This window comes from Convolutriloba macropyga, chromosome 7 (genome assembly GCF_964194025.1).
Source record: "Convolutriloba macropyga chromosome 7, txConMacr16.3, whole genome shotgun sequence".
In the NCBI taxonomy this organism is placed as follows: domain Eukaryota; kingdom Metazoa; phylum Xenacoelomorpha; order Acoela; family Convolutidae; genus Convolutriloba; species Convolutriloba macropyga.
In genome coordinates this window covers 24,690,523-24,717,050 of record NC_134474.1, presented here as the reverse complement: position 1 = coordinate 24,717,050, position 26,528 = coordinate 24,690,523, and the positions used below count along the sequence as shown (strand labels likewise).

General features: G+C 30.6%; 1 protein-coding gene across 1 annotated transcript in view; it reads right to left on the bottom strand.

Moving 5' to 3' along the window:
• Window positions 1-3,149: 3,149 nt before the first annotated feature.
• The window catches only part of LOC142342990 (uncharacterized), a 45,275-nt gene continuing 21,896 nt past the window's right edge, over window positions 3,150-26,528 (bottom strand). The window contains exons 4-5 of the mRNA XM_075394671.1: window positions 11,480-11,675; window positions 3,150-4,101 (exon numbers count right to left, since the gene is read on the bottom strand). Of these exons, the coding sequence (XP_075250786.1) occupies window positions 3,150-4,101; window positions 11,480-11,634 (1,107 nt within the window). The 5' untranslated portion in view covers window positions 11,635-11,675. The remainder of the gene's footprint in view (window positions 4,102-11,479; window positions 11,676-26,528) is intronic.

Genomic DNA, 26,528 nt, shown 5'->3' with positions numbered 1-26,528 from the left:
CTTCATTTTTACTTTTTTTCTAAACATGAGTGTTGCAGTGCATAACATATAGAAATTATTTCAATATATATCATTTCATTGTCATAAGGAGAATAATGCTAACAAAAATTTTGGTTTTGAAATTAATCACAGTGAATTTTTGAAGGACATAAAAAGTCGTAAAACGTCACCTTTAAAAACACTTATCATCAATTCTTTATAATCTACATATGTTTCTCAACAAACCACCACCAGTTGTAACAAAGATACCGATAGTTTGTTCGTTACCGATTATTTACCTTCTGGCAGCAAATCGACATTTCTTTCATAAAATAATCTCGGCAAAATGAAATATGCGTTTCTTAATGATATAAATGAAAAAGATGTTTTCCTTGAGTACGATGCTTACTGATATGAGAGCTAAAAAAGAAAGAAAAACACTAAATTAAAAACTAAACTACGATCAAAAACCAGATTATATTGATTCTTTTTTTAATCTTCAAAAATGTAAATTTAAAGTTAAAACCATAACAAAAGCGTTTGGTTAAAAATTTACATTTTGAAAATTGCCTCGTAAATATATGAATAGTTTGGTCTTTATACTTCAGTAGAACAAACTCCTAGACCCTCGTCTTTGTCTATCTATTGGAACACAAAAATGATTGCAGTTTGACCATTTCGCTGCTTAGCTTTTCCTTAATTTTATTTTTAGTTTTTCCTTTCTGATTTCAATTGGTAAATTATTCCACTTCCTAGAAAAATTTCTGATCAGTGACCTGTCACTCCATATGGATTGGCACTCATTCTTTGGAAAAACTGGGCAGTTCTGGAGTTTTTGGTCAATTCGTACTTTCCAAAAATCCTGAAAGCGGAATATTTGGTTTCTTGGCTGCTTTCTGTATATTGTGAAAGGAGGTCAAAAAGTTTAAGAAGCCAAATTTTTTATAATGAAAAGCTCTGCTGGTAAAATTTTGTCTTTCAACAAAAGATCTCTCGCACTGTCAAACTTTTTTTGCAAGTGACAGACACTTTTTCCCCAGTTTATTTGTCTATTAGCTCTCTGAAATGACATAACCGACAGCGATTGCAAAAAAATTGCAATAAAATTGAGATGGGACAAAACAAGTGATTTAAAAAGACCGATTCTTGCTTTTAATGGTAGAAGATGTCTTACTAAGTAAATTGACCTAATAGCATTTGTCATTTTTGTTAACGTTTTCTATAGCTGTATGTCAAAATTTAGATTGTTATCAATCATTATACCTAAACAACGACAACTTGTTTTTGGCTCTATGAAAATTCCATTATAATGCAATTGCTCAATTTTTGATTCACCATTTCGTAAAAAAACACAAATTCTGTTTTATCTGGGTTTAAAGTTAGCATATTTTGCCTCATAACTCTCAGTATATTTAAATACACTGTTAATTTCACATAAGAGATTTTCATCGGATTTGGAACGACAAATAATGCATGTGTCGTCTGCAAACTGTAAAACGTCCTCTTCTTTGATTTTTTCTGGGAAATCGTTGATATACACTATGAAAATGAAAGGTACGAGAACTGTTCCTTGAGGAACTCCGTGATTGATTGTCACCCAGTTCGATTATTCAATGCCGTTCTTTACGCAATGATTTCTGTTAGACAAGAACGATTCTAGCATTGCAATTGATTCCGTACTAAATCGATTTTTTGTAATTTTTTCAGTACGATTCAGTATTAGATTGCATTATGCAATAGCAGCAATGTATATAACAAAAACTACAGTATTCAGAGTGATATCCAAATATGAAAAACAACAGTACGAAATTCCAATTTGTCCAGTTTCTGATAAAAGTATCATAAAGACATTCAAGTTTTGATTCCAATCAAGTCGCTTACCTACAGAAACTTTCTTTCCTCATCCACTGAGGATGACGGAAAAAAGTCTCTGCAAGAGAGCGACGTTCGAGTGTGATATGTGATCGATAAGTTAATGAGATAATTCCCAGTGAAACGAAATGCTATGATAAGCTATGATAAGAGACATGATAAAACAGGTTAAATCTCGTCAAAATCTTGCCATGTTACATAGTAAGAAAACATCACGATTTGTACGAGCTTGTATGATCTTTGCACGGTTGTCAGAGAAAAAAGATCTCGACAAGATTTGTCTGATTAAACAAGAGCTATCAAGATTTATTGAGAATTGGCAATAGCTATCGAGACTGTGAGAAAATGCTGCTCCTGTTATTTTACTAACCAACAAATGAACCGCTTTTTTCTAGTATAAAAAATCTTTAAGTGGATGCTAGCTCGGTATGTACATAGTACACACCGAACCACCACAGGAAAGGCCCCAGCTAAGGTCCCATAAAAACCATAAAAATCTAAAAAAAAAATTAATCAACATCACAGACAAAACTACGGAAATAAAATTTTTAATCTCCAAATGAAGATCAACTAAGCTTTTGTAGTAGGTACAGTTCACTAAACAGACACAAAACAATTGTAACAAAGATTCCATTTTTTTGAAAATATCCACCAGAACAAGAAGTTTGCAAAAGTTTTGCATGGCAATTGTTTAAAATAGTCCTTAATCCAAAATAGCTTCCTTAGCCTAAATTTCTTTTAGTTTTAGACATGGTTACGTACTATGAATAATGTCATTTTTTAATTTATTTAAATTTAATATCAATTAATTTTTCATTTTTTTGTTTCATCTTTAATTTCATTTGAAGTTATTGAATTTCCTTTACCCACGTTGAACACCACGACCGACTCTATCACAATAACGTAAATTGACCAGTAGGAGTAATTGTTAGTCCAATTTTTTGCTTCCCCTGAAATGGAGAGGAATGTTCCAAAATCATTTGTCCAAGAAAATTTTAGTTCTCAGTCAATTCTTGGTTTTTTTTTGAAACCTGGGTTAACATATTCATATGCAAAACATATCAACACGGATTGAACCAAATTCAAATCGTATCATCTTATCATTTGAACCAAGTTCAGATCTTATCTCATGATCAATGTCTTCACATGCGGTGCGATAAAGAACCAAAGACGCGCTTGATGGGACCTGAGTACTGTGTACTAAAAATGCGTACTTTTATAGATTTTTACTTAGTTAAACACTATATAAATTAATGCACATTTTTGCACTATAACTTAAATCTTTAATTTAAAAGTTCTCATTGCTCGTGATATACAGATGAGAGATTATTACTCCTTCTGATCAAGTCCATAGCTTCCTGTGATCGCTTAAAAATCCGCTCTTGAATTGGGTTCAACCAACCAAGTTCTTCTAGTGTACCGTTTTTGCATTCGCTAAAATGATGTCTCTGAGGTCGACCTGTAAAATCATAGGGATATCTGTAGTGAAAAGACCTCAGTACATTTTGAGCAGTTGTGTCATAAAAATTGCCCCCCAGAGAGAAAACCGTCGTAGCAACATAAACCAGTTTGTAATTTCGAGGAAGCCCAGTTGGCGTTTTTGTTAAAACATTTTTGTTCCTTCGAAATGAGCAAAGGTGTGCATTTGATAAATAACACCCCTCAGTGTGATAAATAGTTTTACCCTGATTTAACGACAGGCTTTTGTAACTGTAAATTGCTTTTGATATTATACTGCTCGTGTAGTTCAGCTGAGGAACTTTTTTGTAGCAGTAATGGTCATAGGGCGTATCTTTTAAGCGAAATGTTCCGTTTCCTGAAGAATTGTTGTTTTCCTGCAACTCTGTAATTGCACTTTTCATGCTGGAGTGTCTTTTGACATCGAAGGCTATCACTTCGTCAAAATCGTGAACAAATAAGTAGTCGTTTGCTAATCCAAACTTTAGAAGACAGTATGACATATGTATAGGTTTGTTTTTGGTGAGTTGGCGAAACATTTTCTGTGGCTGAGGAATTGTAATTGGTAAACTAGGAACCTCATAAGTTATCGCAAATCCTTTCCTCTTGTAGTAAGAAATTATTTTGCGTTGAAGTTCCCCGGGTTTTGTTGGGTATTTCTTAGGGTCAATGTATGGCATGTAAATATGCTTAGCGCCCATCAAACGATAGTACTCAAACCACTCGACTAATCGTGCAGGTGTAGTTTGAACAAGTTTAAAATCAGTAATCACAGGCGTACAAATTGAGAACCTGAAATTTCAAAAAGAATTATGCATGAAATGCTTACCTACAAAAACAATGTTAAATTCTTCCTGCGTTTCTTCAAAACTTCAAGAATTTGTAATCTTGTGCGGTCCTTTGCAGGGATATATTTTTGAAAAAGCATTTTTTTCAATTGCCGACTTGAAGATTCCAGAATAAATAGTCTTTTCCCAACTGTTTTCTCATATAGCATGTAATTTGTTCGCTTCAAAGTATTCCACCGGTGTACTTAATTCTTCTCGAAGAAGGTGTTTTGCCTTTTCTGTATTTTGTCTCGTATTGAGCAACAAACTGTTATTCTGTTGCAGCAAACTATTGAGTATTGGATCTTTTTATATAGGAATTGTTAGAAACAGTGCAAGCATTTTTTGCTTAAATTCTACTGATGTGATCGGATAAAACCAAGTAGTAAAATCTTCGGGATCAACTTAAATTGCTTGTGATCAACTTAAATCAACTTCAACCGGGATCAATTTGAATTGCTTGTGAATTTCAGGAATCCCAGTTTGATAAGTGCAAAACAGATCCCACTGCGAATAGAGAGATTTGTAAGTGGCGGCATATTTCACAACGGATGAGGAGGTATGTCCCACTGCACCGAGAACTAATCTCTTTATATCTGCGAGAACTGACATTTTTTGCCACTCAGATTTTTTGAAAAATTCTTGGAATAAACATTGAAAACCACTTAGAAAAGAAAGTCAACAAAAAACGGGAAAAGATAAAATCAAAGTCCAATTGCCCTGCCTGAGTTTATCGAAGACGAAGCCCATTTCTATTCTAGTATACTATGACCCCAAAAATTATCAAAATATGTGATCAGATCTTAAAAAAAGAGCGCCACGATGCAATTGAAATTCTTTGATTTTTCAAACGATCGCTTCACGGCTATTTATTAAAAAGTTAATCCGGAATCTTTCATTAGAACAGATAGAATGGGACAAAATATGTTTTTGTGAGTGGCAGGAAAGTAACTGTGCAGTTGGAAAGATTTTCATCATTCAATAAAATTATTTGTCCATAACTCTTTGAATTGTAAAAAATATCAATAGAAGGCTAATAAAATAACTCAGCTATGGATATCGCAGCTATTTATAAGGAAGGACAAACACATAAAATTACAACAATTGCTCCAAAAGTAGAGAGAGATTGCAATAATGTGACAAATATTTGAAAACCGTATTTTTTTGTGGAGTGTGCTGATCTTAAAATTGAATAGATTGAAAAACTAGCAATGTATTGAGACGAAATTTATTTTTTTCTTCAACAAACAATCCCTACATTTTACCCATTTTTATAACCCCAGAGCTGAAATCTTTCATTTAGTGATAATTATTGCCTAGTTTATGTTCTAGGAGAAACCGCGTGATTCATTTTTATTGCCATATAATTAAAAACTTTTAAGCGAACAAAATTTATCTACATTTTGGCACTCTAAACATCTTTTAGAGGCCACTTACATTGAAAAGGATAGATAAAACAGGCAAAACAGCCTTAATTGTTTCCGCAGCACATTAAATTCGATATCATGGTGAATACAAATAGTGTGCAATTTTGTATAATTCAGGACATCACTGTCTCAATCAATTTAGATTTTGCATTCTAAACTATAAAAACAAATAATGACTGACATAAAGCAATGTATGAGTTTTCTATCTGAAGCATTCGGCATTTTTTTTAAAAATGCCTTGAAATTTTACTAACTGTTTGTGAGATAAATTATATAACTCTCAAAAACATTTTAAACAATCAGAAAACTTTTTATTCTCACGTTTACGAATCAAATGTCGAGTTGATAGTCATTATGCGTTCAGTTTTTCAGCCTCAATGAACAGTAAAACGGAACGGTTAGTTCAAAAAAAAAACAAACGACAATACATGCGCCTCTTCCAATATTGATTCAATTCCTCCAATTTTGGCCCGTCTTTCAACACTCAAAAAAGCTTTAATTAGAAAAAAAGCTTTAATTAGAATATTTTAGAAAGCATGTTTGCAATTTTGACCTAAATTACATTTCAAACTGCTGTACCAGAAACAACACGGTTGGATCCATCAGTAGCTAGTCACGGTTTAGTGAGGTTAGCTTTAGATTAATTAAGGGGCGTAACACGAGCGCAGCGGGAGATGCATCGCAGAGGGGGTGCAAAAAAAGGTTTGGGGGCACTGATATGGATGAGGTGGGTGAGTGAGGGTATGCGATCAATTTCTAAGAGCTGCCCTTCCCACCATAAGTATAAGTCTACAGAACAGTTTCTGTTAGTCGCATACTTGAAGACCAGTCGACTGAACGGCTCTAAGAGAAGTTTATGCAAACTGGCCGTTACCTACTTATCGCGTTTCGAAAAACGGAAATCAATTGGGCCAACGAAAAATCGGCCAAGCAAAGAATTCCATTGAAAAGACAAACGTGATTAATATATTTGCTACAAATTGCTCTTGAGAGTATATAACAATGATTTCCTGAGAAGTGCCTGATCAGTCATTTACAATAAAAAAATTTCCACTATAACTCATTGTGATCGAGGATCAGAGATGATGACATTACGCCACATAACAGCAGCTGAAGTGCTGCATTAGGAGAGAGAGAGAGAGATACAGTGAGAGAGCGTGAGAGAGAAATAAAACATGAAACAGAAAAAGAAAGAAAACCCTAACTGACAGAGAGGGAAACAAAGATAAGAACAGGATGGGACTAGACCCTGCAATATCTAGTTTTCTCGCCTCGTTAGTAAATAAATCCTATAGAAAAGCTGAAGAAAGCAAAATTAAAAAAGATTTCAACGTGGTGGTAAAAACCAGTTCAAAACCGTTTTCCGTCTAAAAAATTTTGTCAATATACTGATCTCCAAGACTTGAAAATTTTCGTTGGCCAGTAATAGTCGTTAAACTCAGAAAAGGACAAAAAAATTTTGGAAACAATTGCAAATTTAACAAAGTTTTGCTAAAAATTAAGAGAGCAATATCATAAGAACCATGTCATTGTCTAAAAAGACTAACCAGTATCCCTGATTCGAGTCTGAAATAGTTTCACTGGCTTAAAGATCCATACACTTAGAATATGATAAAAGAATTTCCAAAATTTTGAAAAAATTTAATTTTATCCACTAATTAATAACCGGAGTAACAAAAAATATTGATCACCATTCCATTAACTCCTCTAAAAACTATGCAGCAGATTATTATCAAACCTTGAAGGAGGTGCCAGGGCACCTGATGCCAGAAAAATATCAAAGACATGAGAAAATTGCATAAATTTTAAATTATTGCTTTGATTTGTGATAAAAACATCTTGAGAAACTTTCCAGTATATTTATAAACTATGCGGTAACATAATATTAAACCGTAGAGGAAGTTTTGAGGCTAGAGAAACATAAAAATTGACAAGAAAAAATTTAAAAAAATTTAAAAAATCGGCCAATTGTATAAAAAATTGCTAAATTTTGTGATAATAAAAGATTGAAAATTAGTCCATGAGCGACAAAATTTTTCCAAAAACTGATCATCAAACCCTAACGGAGGTTTCATGACCCATGAAGCTTAAAAACGCGATAAATGACTATAGATGTCTAAGACTTGCAAAAAATTGTCCAAAACGCTAAAGTTCGTGATGTTAAAAACACTTTGAAAGAAATTCCATTAAATCCAGAAATTATACAATAACTGATTTTCAAATAGTTAAGGAGGTACCTTGGTTCTTGAGGCTAAAAAAGCAAAAAAAAAACAGATATTACTTTTCAAAAACTTCGAAAAAATCAAGTTTTATCAAAAAAGTGCCAGATTTTGTGACATTTTAAACTAAAAAACAATTCAATGGCCAATAAAATTTTGTTAGTAAAATATTATAAAATTTTAGAGAGGTTTTTTGGCCCCTGTGCTGAAAAAACCTGAAGAAGAAATAATTGTTAAAAAATTTGAAAAAATTGCCCGTTTTGTCAAAAAAGTGCTAATATTCGTGATGTTAAAATGTTGGAACCATTCCTTTACCACTAGAAACTATGCAGTAACCTAATTTCAAAACCTAGAGGAAGTTTTTTGATAACTAGGGCTAATAAAAATCAAAAACTTCAAACTTTTCTGAAGAACTTGAAAAAAGTTGTACGAAAATGTATAAAGTATAAATTTGCGTGTATTTAGCGAGCGGTTGTTCGTTAGTAGGTAGAAACGGGGGGATGCACCGAGGGTTGACGGGGGTGTTTGGGTTGGGCAACAGAAGGGTGGGGGGTAGCAGCGTGCGGGAGTAGGGGGCAATATTGGGAGCGGGTTAATGGTGTAGGTGTCTCCAACCTCTAAGAATCGCCCTTGGCACCTTAACTATAAGTCTTCAAAAAAGTTTCTATTAATCGCATACTTAAAGACTAGCTGGCTGAACGTTTCTAAAAGAACTTTATGCAAATTAAGCGTTACTTGTCTTTCCCATGTGTGAATTGAAGTCGAAAGTCAAATGGGTCAACGAAAAATTGGCCAAGCAAAAAACTGCATTAAAGAGACAAACGTGATTAAAATAATTCCTACAAATTGCTTTTGAGAGCAATTAACAATGATTTTCTGAGAAGTGCCTGATCAGTCATATACAATAAAATAATTTTCTACTATAACTCATTCTGATCGAGGATCAGCGATGGTGACATTACGCCAAATAATAGCAGCAGTAGTGCTGCATTAAAAGAAAGCAGCAGCTTATTATTTTACCTTGCAGGAGGTCTCAGGGCTTCTGGTGCCGGAAAAAAATCAAAGACATGAAAAAATTGCCAATTTTTATTGAAAAAGATTGCTTAAGTTTGTGATTAAAAAATCGTGAACAAACTCCATTACATTTATAAACTACGCAATAACATATTTTTAAACGGTAGAGGAAGCTATGAAGCTAGAGAAACCTACAAAATGACAAAATTTCTAAAAAACTTCAAAAAAAAATTTCCAATTTTTTTAAAAATCATTTCTAAATTTTGTGTTATTAAAAAATTGAAATTAATCCATGACCAACCATAATTTCTCAGTAACTTATTATCAAACTCTAACGGAAGTTTTCTGACCCTTGGGGTCCAAAAAACCGAATAAAGACTATAGACGTCAAAAATTTTAAAAAATACGGCAAATTTTGTCAAAAATTTCAAAAATTGGTAATATTATGATCTTGCAAGACACACCGTTAAATCTGGAAAATATAAAGTAACATTTTTTCTCCCCTTTCTGGAATTTCTTTGAATCTTGAGGCTCAAAAAACTTTAAAAAGTCAAAAATTTTCAAAAAACTTAAAAAAAATCAAGTTTTATCAAAAAAGTGCTAAAATTTATGGCACTAAAAAGTTCAAAAACTATTCCATGGCCAATAAAAATTTGTCAGTAACTTATTATCAAACCCCTCAGAACGTATTCTGGCGCCTGGGTTCGGAAAACCTCAAAAAGGAAAAATAAATGTATAAAAAATTAGACCAACATTGCAAGTTATGTCAAACAAATGCTAATATTCGTGGTGTTAGAATGTTGAAACTATTCCATTACCACTAGAAACCTTGAGGTAACTTGTTATTAAAATATAGAGGAAGTTCCTTGACACCTAGTGCTAAAAAAATCAAAAATGTTAAACATTCTCTGAAAAACTTGGAAAAATATGTGCAAAAAATTATAAAGTATAAGTTTGCGTGTTTTTAGCGAGTGGTTGCTCGTCAGTAGCTAGAAACAAGGGTATGTACCGACGGCTGAAAGGGGGAGGGGGTAGGGTGGGGCAATAGAAGGGTGGGGAGCTGGCAGCGCCTTCACACCATAAGTGTAAGTCTCCAAAACAGTTTGAGGTGAAAAAGAGCTAAAGGGCTCTAATAGCACTTAATGCCCGCTGGGCGCTACCTGTTTATCCCCTTTTTGAGGTTAAAAAGTCAAAAGCGTCAGATGAAAAATCAGTAAAGAGAAAAATTGCAAAAAAAACCGACAGGACTAATATAATTGCTACAAACTTCGTTTGAGAGCAGTTTAAAATTTGCGTTTACCTGTGTGAATAGTTATTGTTTTTCACTGACGTTTTGGGAACTAAAAACAGATGTCTTTTGTCATCATCCGTTTTTATTTTGAAGTTTCGCAAAATGAATTTCATTAGAATTTTTATTGAGCGTATACATGTAGATGTTATGTTTTTACACTGTGCTATAATTTTTGACATTTTGTGTAGCAAGTCGCCAATCTGTGTTGGACTTCAGCCACATAGAAACGCAATGTCTTTTTTGGCACCAAGAGGATATAAGGTTTACTTTTTTATTGGCTCCCTAAAAAATGCTTTCATTAAATGACACACGTTCAATATGCAGTTTTAGAGTTTATTTGGCGTTTCATTGACAACAGTGACAATACATCGTCGTCAGTTTTCGCGATGCCTCAATTTTTATCACGATGAAATTTGGTTGCGATAATTTTGGACACGATTGACCGAAAAACTCGATATGAGTGACGGGAGAAACTTTCATTCATTTTCACGGATAATTATAACGCATGCCCACTATTTTGAACATTCAGTTAGTCTTAAATCTTTTAAATTTAATTGGTACTTATTTGATAAATCCAATTCAGATGCTTAAATGTTCTAGTGACGAAACTTCTAATTGTGTTCACAGTCCACGATTAACGATGTGAGCGACATTTTAACAACTTATGACCAATTAGGCGTTCTTTCATTTCGGTCTCATGTTACAAGTTGTTGAATATTATTGTGATTGGTAACGGTGGGCAACAATGTCGGCGTAGACCAGTGTGACAGTAAGTGCGGACAAGACTGACCACATTTTTTCACTGTTGTCCACGTCTGCCCAAAACAGCAGATTTTTTTCAAATTTTGATCAAAATGTTAGCAGGTGTTTCGAGCACTGTTTTCGGTTAATTTATGTTATTTTGCCTCATTAACTTTGATTGATAGAATTGTTCCTTTTTCAATTCATTAAAACAAAATATGGAACGGATGGTTAAGTTTCTTGCAGGTTTCGCTATGTAAATTAGTCGTCATACTATAAAATGCTTCATTTTGTGTCATGATTTACTTTTTGATATTTTAGAACTTTTCCTCCTATTGTGAGAACGCGGAGTCCCCCCCTCTATGAAAATACTTTGAATACGGACTTTCTATGTAATGAAACAAGAAACAAATTTTTGTATTGAAACAGCGAACGTGCTGGATGGGTGGGTATAATTTACATTCAGATTTTATTGTAATTTCTCTATTCTTATATTCTTATATTATTTTACAGTTATGTTACCTAAAGTTTTATATAATAAATTTTAGCGAGTTGCAAATCAAACAGCGACAATTGTGCTTATTGTGATAGTGCTTTACTTCATGAAATTGGCCTTTCAATTGGCGTGATGTAATTAAAATTGAAACTAACCTGAATTCATTTTTACATGGCTCACACGAATTGTTCAGGTTTCTCTTTAACTGGTGTTCAACTCGAACTCTTTGGGACAAAGTTTGATTGTCAAATGTGATAGAAACGTTGCTTGGACAAGCTAATTTTCGGTCAAATGGACAAACAACTACCATTCCTCTAAAGCGAGAGTTAACGTGGACAGTCGGCGTATAGTCTGAAAAAATCTGTGTTCCGTAAGAATCGTACATGCGGCACTGAAAATCGGAACTGTTCCTTTCCCCCGTGATCAAAGTTTTGTTTTCATTCACAGTAGTGGAAAAAACAAGGGATTCAACCTCCAGCAAAATTTGTCCCTTTCTCCTAACGCTAATCGCGCATGTCGAATCGGGCCAAATTTTACTGTTTGTTGAAACCATTGTTTTATCCACTACTATATATTAGCTCTAAATACAATAAAAAAATCAATTAAAATCAAAAATAGAGCAAAAATCAAAAAATCAAAGCAAAAGATCGCTCTTTTTCGCTCTTAAAGAGTGATTCCCTCTTTTTTGTTATTTTTTTTATTTTTTTATACTTTTTTGTTTCAAATTATCTATACTTTTCAATAAATTTATATTTTCTTTTATTTTTTCTATATTTATTCCATTATTAATAAGAAATGATACAAAATTATAGTATTTACATGAACAACTATCAGTGAAACTGCTCAACGGAGTTGTTTTGCAAATTCGCAGATCCTCTGTTTGGTTAATAACTAAAGGACTTACAGCTCTAGGACTTTGCCAACTAGGATTATTCGTTTTATCCGCGAAGTGGTTACACCGATCAGTTATATCAGGGAACCTGCTTTGCAGATTTCTACTAAATCCTCTAGTCAATTCTATATCTGGATGTTGTTTCTTTACATGAGCCCGTATCCCATCATATCTCACAACAGAAGTACAATATGGACAATTAACTTTAGCTGAAGTACAACTTCTACATGTATACTTACCCTCATCAAAATTATTTAGTGGTTTTATATAATTACACTTATTACAACATCTAGTTAATACTTCTGAGCTGGGGTTAAGGTTAGGGTTAGTGTTGGGGATAAGGTTAGGGTTAGGGTTGGGGTTAGGATCTGAGTTAGAGTTATAGTCATAGATAGAACCAGAACCAGAACTAGAGCTAGAACTGGGGTTAGAACTAGAATTAGAATTAGAATTAGAACTGGGGTTAGAACTAGAATTAGAACTAGAACTAGATTCATTTTTTAAAAAACAACCTCTTGGAGAAAAATCGTTAGCACAAATACCACTTAATATTATATTACCACACATACATTTATCAGTTTTATCTTTATGAAATGATTCATAATGATATTTTAAAACAGCAATGTTTCCACATTTATAGTTACACTCTAAACATTGTAAAAGCATTTATAATAGGGTAAACTATAATATTTACCTAATCCTTCACAGGGTAACATTTAGCCATGATTTCAATTAAATCTTAGTATTATCTTTAGATGTGATACACTCTGCTAAATATTTATTTCTCAAAGTATTGAGTGTATTAGTTTTACATCTCTTATCTAAAACCAAATCAAGGTCTAATTCTTTCTTATCTTTAACAAAATTTATAATCTCTTCTCTAAATTCTTCATTATTTATATATAGTTTGTTTAAAAACCTTCCCCCCTTTCTATTCAAAATTCCCATCTCTTCATTGACGAAGTCATAGTTACACTGATTTATATAATCCTCTTGTATCAGGGAACCTGCTTCGCAGATTGTATTTCGTGTTTCACCTTCCAACTCTTCTCCATGTCCAACATTAACTAATGTATTTACTCTACTCAACATTGTACTTGCTCCCATTGCTACAGTTCCAGCATTTCTTGATATTGAATAAGGATAAAAACAATTAAATATAAATAATCCTGCGCCTATAATTCCACCAAAATTTGATAAAATTTTCATACCCTTTCCCATAATCATTTCTTTAGTTAAAACATCATTCTGTATTTTAATATTATTTAAAGTAATAAGTTTATTAAAATAAAACTGATAATTATCATGATTAATAACATTTCTATCTGTTGCATTAATCATTAGTGGTTTCATATATGCTATAAGTTTATTTGTGTCTTCTCTTTCTAAATCATCTTTTAAACTAAGAGCTTTTAAATCAAGGAAACCAACTCTTGAATCATATAACACTGTTCTATTACTACTAATAATAATAAAAGTATTTTCCTTTTTATTATATTTAATTATACCATAACGAAGTTCATCTGACATTCCATCTGTATAATTATAATAGTTACTTTTTAATTCACTAATTATTTTATTGAAGTCATGTTCACATTTATATATCTCATTAAAGTTTTTAAATAGGTCAGGTACATTATAAATTGTTAAATAAATAGTATCACAACTCATTGTTGCTGTATTAACTATTTGAGCTGGTTTATGACACATTACAATCATTTGAATATTATAATGCCTATCTTCAGTAAAATAATAACCTATATCCTTATTTAACCTATCACCCATATCATCAAGTACTATTACACAATTTTGAAATTTATACATATTATTTTTTGTGATCATATTTATATCACATTTATTAAACCCAGTATAAAACTTATTAGACTCAGGATCTATCCAGTCTCTGTCATCTTTACAAACTATAACTATGGACCTTTGATCTTGAACTTGATCAGTGAACGAACTTTGTTCGTGGTTTACCAAACTGCTTCGCAGATCTTGAACTTGATCTTGAACTTGATGTTGAACTTGATCTTGAACTTTAACTTGATCTTGAACTTGATCTTGATCTTGATCTTGAACTTGATCTCGATCTTGATCTTGATCTTGGGTTTGGACTGAGTATAACTTAAAATATTGTCTAATAAAATATGTTTTGCCTGTACAAGTTCCACCATAAACAATAGTATGTAATGTTGACTTTTCATATTCAAATCTAACTAGACTCCTATTCATAAATCCACCAAAGCTTTCTTCTAGTTTTGTATATTTACTTGGTCTTGAATCATATATTATATAACAAATTCCAATATTAATAATAAAAATAAAAACTGCACTACCTGTTTCCATTTTTATATAATAAATATAGATTTGATTTAGATTTAGAATTAGACTTATAATTAGACTTAGATTTAATAAAATTAATATATAAAAATGCTCATCCTAACATTTGAGGAATTCAATAATAAATTTAATATTGATATTAATGCTATGAGTGATATCAGAATAAAAGATATAGGTAAAGATATAAGTCTAACACCAATTGAGATTGTAATGAGAGATGATAAACCAGAAATGGTAAGTGAACCTAACTCTAACATTATTGTAAATCTACATCCAACTAAAGGTACACATTGGGTTTTAGTTATAAGAAGAGAAGTTGGTCCAACATATTACTTTGATAGTTTTGGTGTAGAAACTCCACCTTTATTTTTAGAAGAATATGTTGATCTAGGCTCTAATGAGAGAATACAACAAAATGATGAATCTTATTGTGGGGCTTTTTGTTTATATATGATCTATCTTATTGATAGAGGATTTAGTATTAAAAGTGCTTTGAATATTCTACTTAATCAATGTAAATATCCGGGAATACATAATGAGTGTTCTTGTTTAAGTTGTAGTAGAGGTGTTGATAAAGATAAGGATAATCTTAATGATAATGTTAATGATCTACGAAGTAGCTTTGCTAATAATGATAATGATAATGTTAATGATAATGATAATGATAATGTTAACGATAAGGATAATGTCATTGATAATGATAATGATAATGATAATGATAATGATAATAATAATGATAATGATAATGATAATGATAATGATAATGATAATGATAATGATAATGATAATGATAATGATAATGATAATGATAATGATAATTTTATATATATATTTGATGAAAAATATCAAAGGAGTAAATCTAATAGGAATAGCAATAGTAATAGCATTAGTAATAATGCTACTAATAATATCCGTGAAGCGGTTCAACAGAGTTGTTTTGCAAATTCTCCGATATCTGTAAACATAAATGATGATCTATATTCATGGTTGAATGATGATGTTATAATTACTGAAGCCGCATTCCCAGATAACTTTAGATGTATAATATCTGGTCCTAGTGAATGTGGTAAGACATTCTTATTAAAAAAACTAATTTTAGCTAGTATATATTTTGATAAGCTATGCATCATTGGACCTACTGGTGATCAGTACCATGGTATAGAAAGAATAAACCCAAAAGCTGATTTTGAACTTATTAAAGATATAAATGATTTACCATCTCCCGATAAACTACCCAAAGACTTAAAGAAACTAATGATATTTGATGATGTTAGAGCCAAAGAACCAGTTATTAATGAATACTTTTGTAGAGGTAGACATAATAACTGTAATATGATATATCTTAATCAAAACCTGTTCTCTCTGGATAGGCAGAGTGTTAGAGAGAACTGTAATCTATTAATTTTATTTGAACAGAGAGGTAAAGTCCTAGCATCGATATATCAAGATTTCTTTAATAATGTTGAACTTAGTTATAATGATTTTGCTAATATATGTAATAAGGTATGGAAGGAGCCTCATAATTATATTGTCATTGATATAACTAAAAATAAAAATATTATTGTTAAACTAAGAATTAATTGGGATAGGAAAACTTTTGAGTTTAGTTTAAGTTAAGTCATAAAGATAAAGACTAAACTAGATCAACGAAGTTGCTGGTTACAACAGATGTAAAGTAAAACTTAGTACATCACCATTAAAGTCTATAGGTCTTCCATGCTCATCTTTAATATGAAATTCTATATATTCTATTCTATCTTTAGTTACATTTTGATATAAGATATTAGTTGGTATAATATTTATCAAGTAACTTGGTGGTTCTGTTAGATTAAAAGTATATAGTATGTCTGTATCTCTACCATTATCTTTAGCTCCAGATATAATATTGCAATGAATGTTAATAGTACTAAAACCCATAATATCAATAATTTTCTGAGATTTATATCTACCTTTTTTATAAATTATTTTTCTAAATCCTAGTAATGAGGCTAGTGAGTTTTCTATATCAAAGCTGAGTGCTCCTTGTTTTATTTCCATTAAACATTTCATCGTATACTTATCAGGTTCTATTATAACATTACCATCAGTTTCTTCTTTTATTAATTCTGCTATATCAGTTAACTCATATGCTCCCGGTGTAATAGTTGAATATAGCAACGTGATTCCTTTATAATTATGATTAAGTATAGATGTAATGTTTGGGCTTGAGGTAGAGATAGGGTTAAGGTTAGGGTCAGAGCAAAGAGCCTGAGGTAAAGCTTCATCATCTTCTATAACAGTACCAGCATATAAGAATTGATTATTTCTTCTATTCACATTAAACACCGAATTATAAACAGATAATCTAATTAAACCTAATTTTGTTGTATTAAGTATAGGTTCACTAAAGTTAAACTTTTCTGTTGATTTTATCATTCTAAAGTTAAGTGTATACTCTTCTTTAGTTTTAGTTAAAGCTTCGGGTATATTTTGTAGTTCATATAGAATCAAGTTGTCTGTCATTTTTTTATCTAATAAAAATGGATTTTAATTTGGATGCAACTTATGGTTACAAAAATGTTATACATCAAAGTAAGATTATAAAATATAAACCAAATAACCAGGCAACAATGAATACGATAAATACCAATATTAATATCATACTCAATAGAGAAAAGAATCACTTAAATTTGCGTGATTCCTATCTAGAGATAGAGTTTGTTGTATCAGATGATGCTGGTGGTGTATTTGCTAATGATGCTAACATCAGATTAGTTAATTATGGTATGATGGCCTTGTTTAGTTCAATTAAGCATGAAACTAATGGTGGTAGGACTATTGAATATATAGATCATTGTCATCCTAATCTATTGATGTATAAGTTATTAACTAGTACTGGTGATGAATATGAGAGTGGTTTTGTTAGAAATCAAGGTAATAGAGATAGTCAACTTAAAGGTGACCATATTGCTGCACAACGAGGACATATGTATATGATGATTAAGATGAGTGATCTATTTGGTTTCGTAAAGGATTTAGAAAAGATTATATATGGTTTAGAGCTCTATATAGAGTTAATGCTAATCCTGGTTCAGTTGCCAATGACGGTAATATAGAAATTAGAGGTATATCATGGTGTGTACCTAGTATTGATCCTAGTATTGATAATAGAATTATTGTGCAAAAGGGTGTAAGTAAAAAGAATGATGTAGACTTTAGATATTATGAAAGAAAGACATTTTATAAGAATGTGTCCAATGCTACTAACTTCTTGCTTGATCTAGGTATGGAAAGTGGTATGGAAAGACCACAATATATTATAGTTGGTTTTGAAAATAATAAAGTTAAGGAGCAAACTCATGATGCAAGTACATTTGATGTAATGAATGTTATTGAATGTTATTGTAAGATTGGTAGTGAGTTTTATCTCGAGGATAGAATGAATATTAATTATGGCACCAATAATTATAATGAGGCTTTTAAAGAGATTATTAGCTTTAATAAAGATTATAATGGGCTGCCACATAATATAAAACCATATATAAATCATAGAACATTCAAAAGTAATTATAGAATATATGTATTCGATACTAGATATCAAAGGGATCATATAGGTCCACAACCAATACAACTTAATTTTAAATTTAGTGCTGCAGTTGCAGATGTTATATTTCATGCATTAGTATTAACTAGAAAGGTTATTAGTGTGAATAGTGATGATAATAAGATGGTAGACATAATATCATAGATATAATTTAAGTCATAGATATAATTTAAGTCATAGATATAATTTAAGTCATAGATATAACTCTAGCGATAATTAGAATTTTAGATATAACTCTAGCGATAATTATAATTTTAGATATAACTCTAGCGATAATTTATAATTATAGTATAATATAGTTATTGTTATAATTATATGCTTTTACTTATACATAACCATATAATTATACTTATACTTATAGCTAGTCCGCTCTAATTTTTACTCTTGTTGATACCTAACTATTTCTTATTAGTATTAACAAAACCTTTAGCATAAATAATGTCTAATTTCTTTTTATTCTCTAGAGCTAAGCCTCCAGCTTCAAGCTTAATCTTAGGCTTAGGTCTAACCTTGGGCTTAGGCTTGGGTTTAGGCTTAATAACAACAAAGGGATTATACTTTTAAACTTCCATTATTTTTTATATATAGAAATGAGTCTTTTAAATAAGTTCAAAACTAATTCATATTGTGTTGGAGGTAGACATTATAGTGATACTGTTAATATAAGAGGAGCTATCACTTCAAAAGGTATTAAAATGTTAAAAGGTAATTGTGTTTTATGTAGAAGGAATAAATCAATGACAGTATCTGATGCAACAATAGAAGCAGAAGGACTTAAAGATTTCTTTAAAAGTGTTGGTAAAGCTACGGTTAATTTTGGAAAGAAAGTTGCTAATAATCCAGTAAGGGCATTAGAAATAGCAAGTAGAATAGGAAGTGCAGCTGCATCTAGAAACCCTAAAGCAGCTCTAGCTGCTACACCTGAATTAATTAAACTTGCAACTACCGGTGAAGGTATAGAAGTAGTACAAAAAGGAAGAGGGTTATACTTAGGTACAAAAAAAAGATAATTATTTGATTATGATTATGATTATGATTATGTTTATGATTATAGCTATGATTATGATTATATAATTATCGTTGAATATTAATACTAATATTATTGATACTAAAAACCTTGTTATTACTAAGCACTAATATCTTTAATCTAAAAAAATACTCAGCATGTTTTTCTTGTTCTTCTTATAATCCTCATATAACTTAACAAATTCATTATACTCATCATTATCTATTTTATTATCATTCATTGATTTAGTATTTAGTTTATTAAACTTATCACTAAACTGTTTACTTCAAATATACAATTGTGAATACTTTGTAATTTTATTTCTAATTTTAGTATTAATTGTTTTTGGTAATGAACCACAAACAGTTGCTGTAGCAAAAGCTGTTGGTATAGAATAAGCTAATCCTATAACTGTTAATGAAACTGATGTTGTTGTTGCAGTTGTTGCTATTGATGACAATACTATTTCTGTTATCTCAGCTATGTTAATATAATTCTTATATCTACTTAACTTCTTATTATAGTTATTAGTTTCAGTTTCATAATAATTTCTAATATCTTTTATAATGTTAATATTGTTGTTAAATTTATTATTAGCTTGAATCTTTTCGTTTATCAATCTTTCTGATACTGATGACAAATCTGGATATAGTAATCTCTCACTCGGTGCTGTTGGATTGGTCATTGCTTTGCTTGTTTTCATTAGTAAAAATTCTTTCTATTTCTTTCATTATATCTTCTTGATTAAAACTATAATGCATCTCAAGTCTGTCTTTCTCTTTATTATCAAGTAACTTACTTTGTAAAAGTATAGCAATTATATATTGTACTATAACACCTCTAAGAGATTTATTGTATTCTTTCATTTCTCTCAGACCGTTAGTAAACATTTCATCTAAGTGTATGTTAGTTATATTCTGATTAAATTTATTATTATCAAATTCTGGCTTTAATTGATTATATTTAGAGATAGTATCTGCAGCAACGTTATTGCAAAACTTAACAGTATTTCTGACTTCATTTGTTGATTCAATAAACTCATTAATTAGTTCTTCATTAACTTGTGTTTCATTTAGTTGTAATGTTTTAGTTGTAACTTTATCACAGTCACCTTTTCTTAGTTCAGTTATGTTTTTACTTAATATGTCTATTTTATTAGAAGAGGATAATAAGTTATTGCCACAATACTCTTTATTAACAACATCTTTTTCATCTGTGGGAGGATGATCATTTGTAATTTTATAGGTATCCTTCATGTTAATATTATCATTATCTTCTAGGAATAACCCACGAGCCTTACTTAGTGTTAAGTTGTTTCCATTCCCTATATGACGTTTCGCTTGATTGAATCTGTTTCTTGTCATTAGTTATATTAAGAAATATCTACTTCGTAGCTGACCGCAGGTCTATATTTAATGATTCTAAAATTTAATTATTAGCTTCAAAATCAAATTCAGATTTCAATAGTTCCTGTTCATATTATTTGCCTTCTATTATCTCTCCATTAATATCTTCTATTTTATATGTTGGTGGATGTGTTTTTGGAACTTCATTCACTTTAAACAATTCTCTATTCCAATTAGAAGTGTAACCTTTAGAGAAGATATTACGTTTATCTACATTTCTAACATAATCACCAACGTTAAGTTCGCCCTTAATATTCCTAAAACTAAATGTGTATATAACTTTATCAGGATTATTAGAAGCATCAACTGATGTCATATTAATTGTTGAGTGAATGTTATTGTTATATGTTACAACAGCATCATTTAATATATTTACCCAATTACCATCTCCATTGATGAACATTGGTTTATTTATTATGTGTAATAATGTTCTATTAAATCTCTCTATAAACACAGCCTTCAAATCACTATAAGTAAAATATAGCTCTATCCATGAAGCGGCTTTGCCGGTTCCATATTCTTTAAGTAAAGATTTAAAGGTTTTATTGTAAAACCCACTACCTCTATCTACCCATAACTTTTCTGGTTTTCGTCCTTCTGATAGGATTGTTTTAAAACCATTAGTTATAGATAAACCAGATTTATTCTTTAAAGGAATAGCCCATGCATATTTTGGGAATATATCTAAAGCTGTTAATATAAACTTATAATTATTATTGTATTTACTTAGGGATGACTTAACAACTAAATCAGCTGACTATGTTTCATCTTTATATATACCATAATATCTTCTATAATGTTAATATTGTTGTTTAATTTATTATTAGCTTGAATCTTTTCGTTTATCAGTCTTTCTGATACTGATGACAAATCTGGATATAGTAATCTCTCACTCGGTGCTGTTGGATTGGTCATTGATTTGCTTATTTTCATTAGTAAAAACTCTTTCTATTTCTTTCATTACAAGTAACTTACTTTGTAAAAGTATAGCAATTATATATTGTACTATAACACCTCTAAGAGATTTATTGTATTCTTTCATTTCTCTCAGACCGTTAGTAAACATTTCATCTAAGTGTATGCTAGTTATATTCTGATTAAATTTATTATTATCAAAATCTTGCTTTAATTGATTATATTTAGAGATAGTATCTGCAGCAACTTTATTACAAAACTTAACAGTATTTCTGACTTCATTTTTTGATTCAATAAACTCATTAATTAGTTCTTCAATAACTTGTGTTTCATTTAGTTGTAATGTTTTAGTTGTAACTTTATCAAAGTCACCTTTTCTTAGTTCAGTTATGTTTTTACTTAATATGTCTATTTTATTAGAAGAGGATAATAAGTTATTGCCACAATACTCTTTATTAACAACATCTTTTTCATCTGTGGGAGGATGAACATTTGTAATTTTATATGTATCCTTCATGTTAATATTATCATTATCTTCTAGGAATAACCCACGAGCATTACTTTGTGTTAAGTTGTTTCCATTCCCTATATGATGTTTCGCTTGATTGAATCTGTTTCTTGTCATTATTTATATTAAAAAATATCTACTTCGTAGCTGACCGCAGGTCTATATTTAATGATTCTGAAACTTTATTATTAGATTCAAAATCAAACTCAGATTTCAATAGTTCATGTTCATTATATTCGCCTTCTATTATCTCTCCATTAATATCTTCGATTTTATATGTTGGTGGATGTGTTTTTAGAACTTCATTCACTTTAAACATTTCTCTATTCCAATTAGAAGTGTAACCTTTAGAGAAGATATTACGTTTATCTACATTTCTAACATAATCACCAACGTTAAGTTTACCCTTAATATTCTTAAAACTAAAAGTGTATTTAACTTTATCAGGATTATTAGAAGCATCAACTGGTGTCATATTAATTGTTGAGTGAATGTTATTGTTATATGTTACAACAGCATCATTTATTATATTTACCCAATTACCATCTCCATTGATGAACATTTGTTAATTTATTATGTGTAATAATGTTTTATTAAATCTCTCTGTAAACACAGCCTTTAAATCACTATAAGTAGAATATAGCTCTATCCCTGAAACGGCTTTGCCGGTTCCATATTCTTTATGTAAAGATTTAAAAGTTTTATTGTAAAACTCACTACCTCTATCTACCCATAACTTTTCTGGTTTTCGTCCTTCTGATAGGATTGTTTTAAAACCATTAGATATAGATAAACCAGATTTATTCCTAAAAGGAATAGCCCATGCATATTTTGTGAATATATCTATAACTGTTAATATAAACTTATAATTATTATTGTATTTACTTAGAGGTGACTTATCAATTAAATCAGCTGACCATGTTTCATCTTTATATAGTGGTATTATTCTTTGTCTTTTAAACTTTGTTATTTGAGGACTAATTACTTCTTTAGCTAGTTGTTGTGGTTGTTTTTTCATCATTATTCATTTACCATAGTTAAAAATAAAATTGTCTAGTTGGTCTTGATTAATAATATTCATGGATCATAGTTGCTTAGATATATCTAGCATTTCATCATATAATCCATCATGACCAGCTTTTGTTTCTAGTATTAATAATGCTAGTCTTTCTACTAAAATATTTGGGTTGCCATTTAATCCCCTGCCAAATATATCATCTCTTACCTCCATTATACGTTTTATTGTTCTATATCTAGCGCTTTTCTTATCCCCTTTTCCAAAATCATATCTAATATCCTTTAAAAACCTTTTAATTTTGTTTTCATCTTCCTCAACCTTATCATCATATGTCACATTTGATTTAGTAAGAAAATCAGTAAATCCTTCTGAAAACCCATATACATTATCCCTAACTAAAAATGCACCTTGCTCTAGAGTTATATAAACACCATTCATTTTATATCTCCTACTAGGTAAATCTACGAGTTCTAATTTTAATTGAGGATTAGTTTGGGCCCCCATGTCATGAAGAAGTTTAGCTGTTTTTGTATCAACATAAACTGGTGCTATATCTTGAGCTTGCTTTATGGTCCCCTTTAACGTTTCACCAATCTGCGAAGCAGTTTCACCCATCTTGGAAGCAGTTTCAATAAACTGGGAACCAGCTTGCTCGATCTGCGAAGCAGTTTCACCAATCATCTTAGTTTGTTCATCTAACTCTTGATTTTGCCAATCTATTGCTCTTAATGTTTGTTCACTTAATGATAGATTCCGTTCATTGTTTGTGTTTATCTGCGAAGCAGTTTCACTGATAGTTTTGGTTAGAGGATCAAATAACTATTCTATTTCACCATAATATTCTTGTTGTTTTAATTTATCTTCTAATCTATTTCTTCTGTTTTGTTTTTCTAGATTGTTTAGTTCTATAAGTTTATCTAGTTTAGTCATTTTATATGTATTGAAAAATTATAATAAGACTAAAAAATGGATAATGAAAACAGCTTCTCTCTTAATCTAAAAAGATATTTAGCTTGTAAAAGACGTTGTAATACTATAGATGAGCTTATTGATCATATTAAGGAACCGAATCATGATGATTCAATAATTTCAACTTATTCTAAATATGTAGATGGGGCTGGGAAGGTAATAAAATTTCTAGAATATAATAAAAATATAATAGCTGGAGCTACACTACATAAGAATACAATCATGGGAGACACTATGGAAAAATATATGGCTCAGATAATGATTTATGATATACTAACTACCAACCCTATGGATGTAATGAATGAATTAGGTCAATAATTATTTGTTATAAAAATTAGCAAAGCTCATTATATAATATAATAGCAACTTCAATTAACTTTCTATCATCATTAATGGTTAGTTCTAGAAAATTATTAACCAGTAGGTCTTTGTCTCCATCTAATGATCTACGAAGCAGTTTGGTAAACCACGGGCTTTGCTCGTTCACTGATGCTTGGTTGATCTTTTTTATTAAATTTCTTTTGAATAGATATAGATTCTCAATATGAGGATAGCTTTTAATTTTACTTATATAAAATCTTTTATCATCAAATGTGTCTAGACTAATCTTACTTGTTTTTGTTGTTGTCATATTATCACCAACTTCATGTATTCTACATTCATCTACTGTTCTCCGTGTATTATTCATTAATGCATCATAAAAATCTATGTGCCTAGCATTATTATGCTTCTTTAATCCTTTTTCTTTAGTGTTTTTTGGATAATTTTTGAAGCTGTATGTTTTGGGGGATAATACTATAAATTCCTCAATAATCCTACTTCCCAGCTCGTGCTTAAACTTGCCGGCGACTTTATTATTAGTTTTTATAGGTATGTCTAGATTACTTAAGTCCATATGCTCATCACTAACTTTACCTTCACTATAACTTAATACGAAACTGTCCGTATCCATATAGTGAAGTGTTAGATCTTTGAGGGATGGTTGTAGAATATTATAGAATACATCATACATGTGTAATTTACTTAATTCTAAGATAGTAACACCTACATATACTGGAGGATCATATTCTATTTTTTTCTTTATATATTCTATTTGGCTATAATCTCTATATCTAGTTATATTCTTAAATGTTGGTTTACTTACACTTTTCATTAACTTTTCTTCATCATGCAAGAACTTGCTTTGAAGGAAGTGTAGGGGATTCATGCACATTCTTCCATATAGGGAGTTATTCATTAATTTCCTTACATCCTTCTCTGCTTCAGTTTTACCTGTTGCTCTTTTATTTGTACTGTTTTGTATATAATCGCTACATATATAATCTTGTTTAAATTTAATTACTCTCTGGATTTTTGTTACTTTTACTCCCATCTTAACATAGAACTTTAACATCCTATAATGAAGCATATATTTTGTTTTGTTGTTTTGGTCTAAGATTAATTTCAATGATCTGTGAAGCAGTGTCCCTGATCTTGCTTTACTTTTCTCTCTTTCTTGATATCCCAATTCATTATCATTTATCTTTCTTTTATTAGGCATTAGTGCTAACTGTTCTGTTCTCTCTTTACATTCATTAGTATAATCAATATCACAAACTATATAGTAACCATGATCACTATCATCTGGAGTATTCAATATTACATCGAGGAAACCGCTTCGCGGATCTAGAGTAGTACTAGTAATAAACTCAAAATCCTTATAAGGTAACTTTTGCATCATTGCATAACCATATAGGTTGTTTGCGTCTATGTACCATATATTTCTATTAATAATTTTATCATTAGTATCTGCGAAGCAGGTTCCCTGATTAGTATTAGTATTAGTACTAGTATTAGTATTAGTATTAGTATTAGTAATAGTATTAGTATTAGTATTAGTATTAGTATTAGTATTAGTATTAGTATTAGTATTAGTATTAGTATTATTATTAGTATTAGTATTATCATTAATATTAGCATTAGTATTAGTATTACTATCTGCGAAGCGGGTTCCCTGATTATTTATATATCTATCACCCATTATTCCGCATATACGACCTCGCTTTGCTCGAACAAAATCATCTAGCATTTGTTTATCTTGTAATGTATCTAATGTTACACCGCTTGACATTAACCAACAATCAAAACTATAACCCCGGAGACTAACGTAATGTAGTGGATTGAGCTTAAATTCTTTCATACTTAGTTTAAAATATTCAATCATGCAATAGTCTAATATTTCCACATCGTTTTGTAAAAACTCTATAGTTAGATCTTTTCCAGTTTCATGACTGTTTTCATTATTGGAGTTATCTACTTCTTCTTGTGTTAGTATTTTATTATGTAGTGAGGATTTGAAGTGTTCTATTTTTAGATTACCTATATTTTCTTGGTAGGTAGCTTTGCTACCATTGGCAGCTTCGCTGTCATAATCATCCAAACCAAAGTATTCATATGGATATAATGTTTTAGTTTTACATCCGTATATCTTTGCCATTTGATCTAGATGCATAGCTAAGAAGTTATAACTGTCTAAGAATTTGAGACAAACAATGCTAAACATCTTAGATTTACCAGCAGCTAGT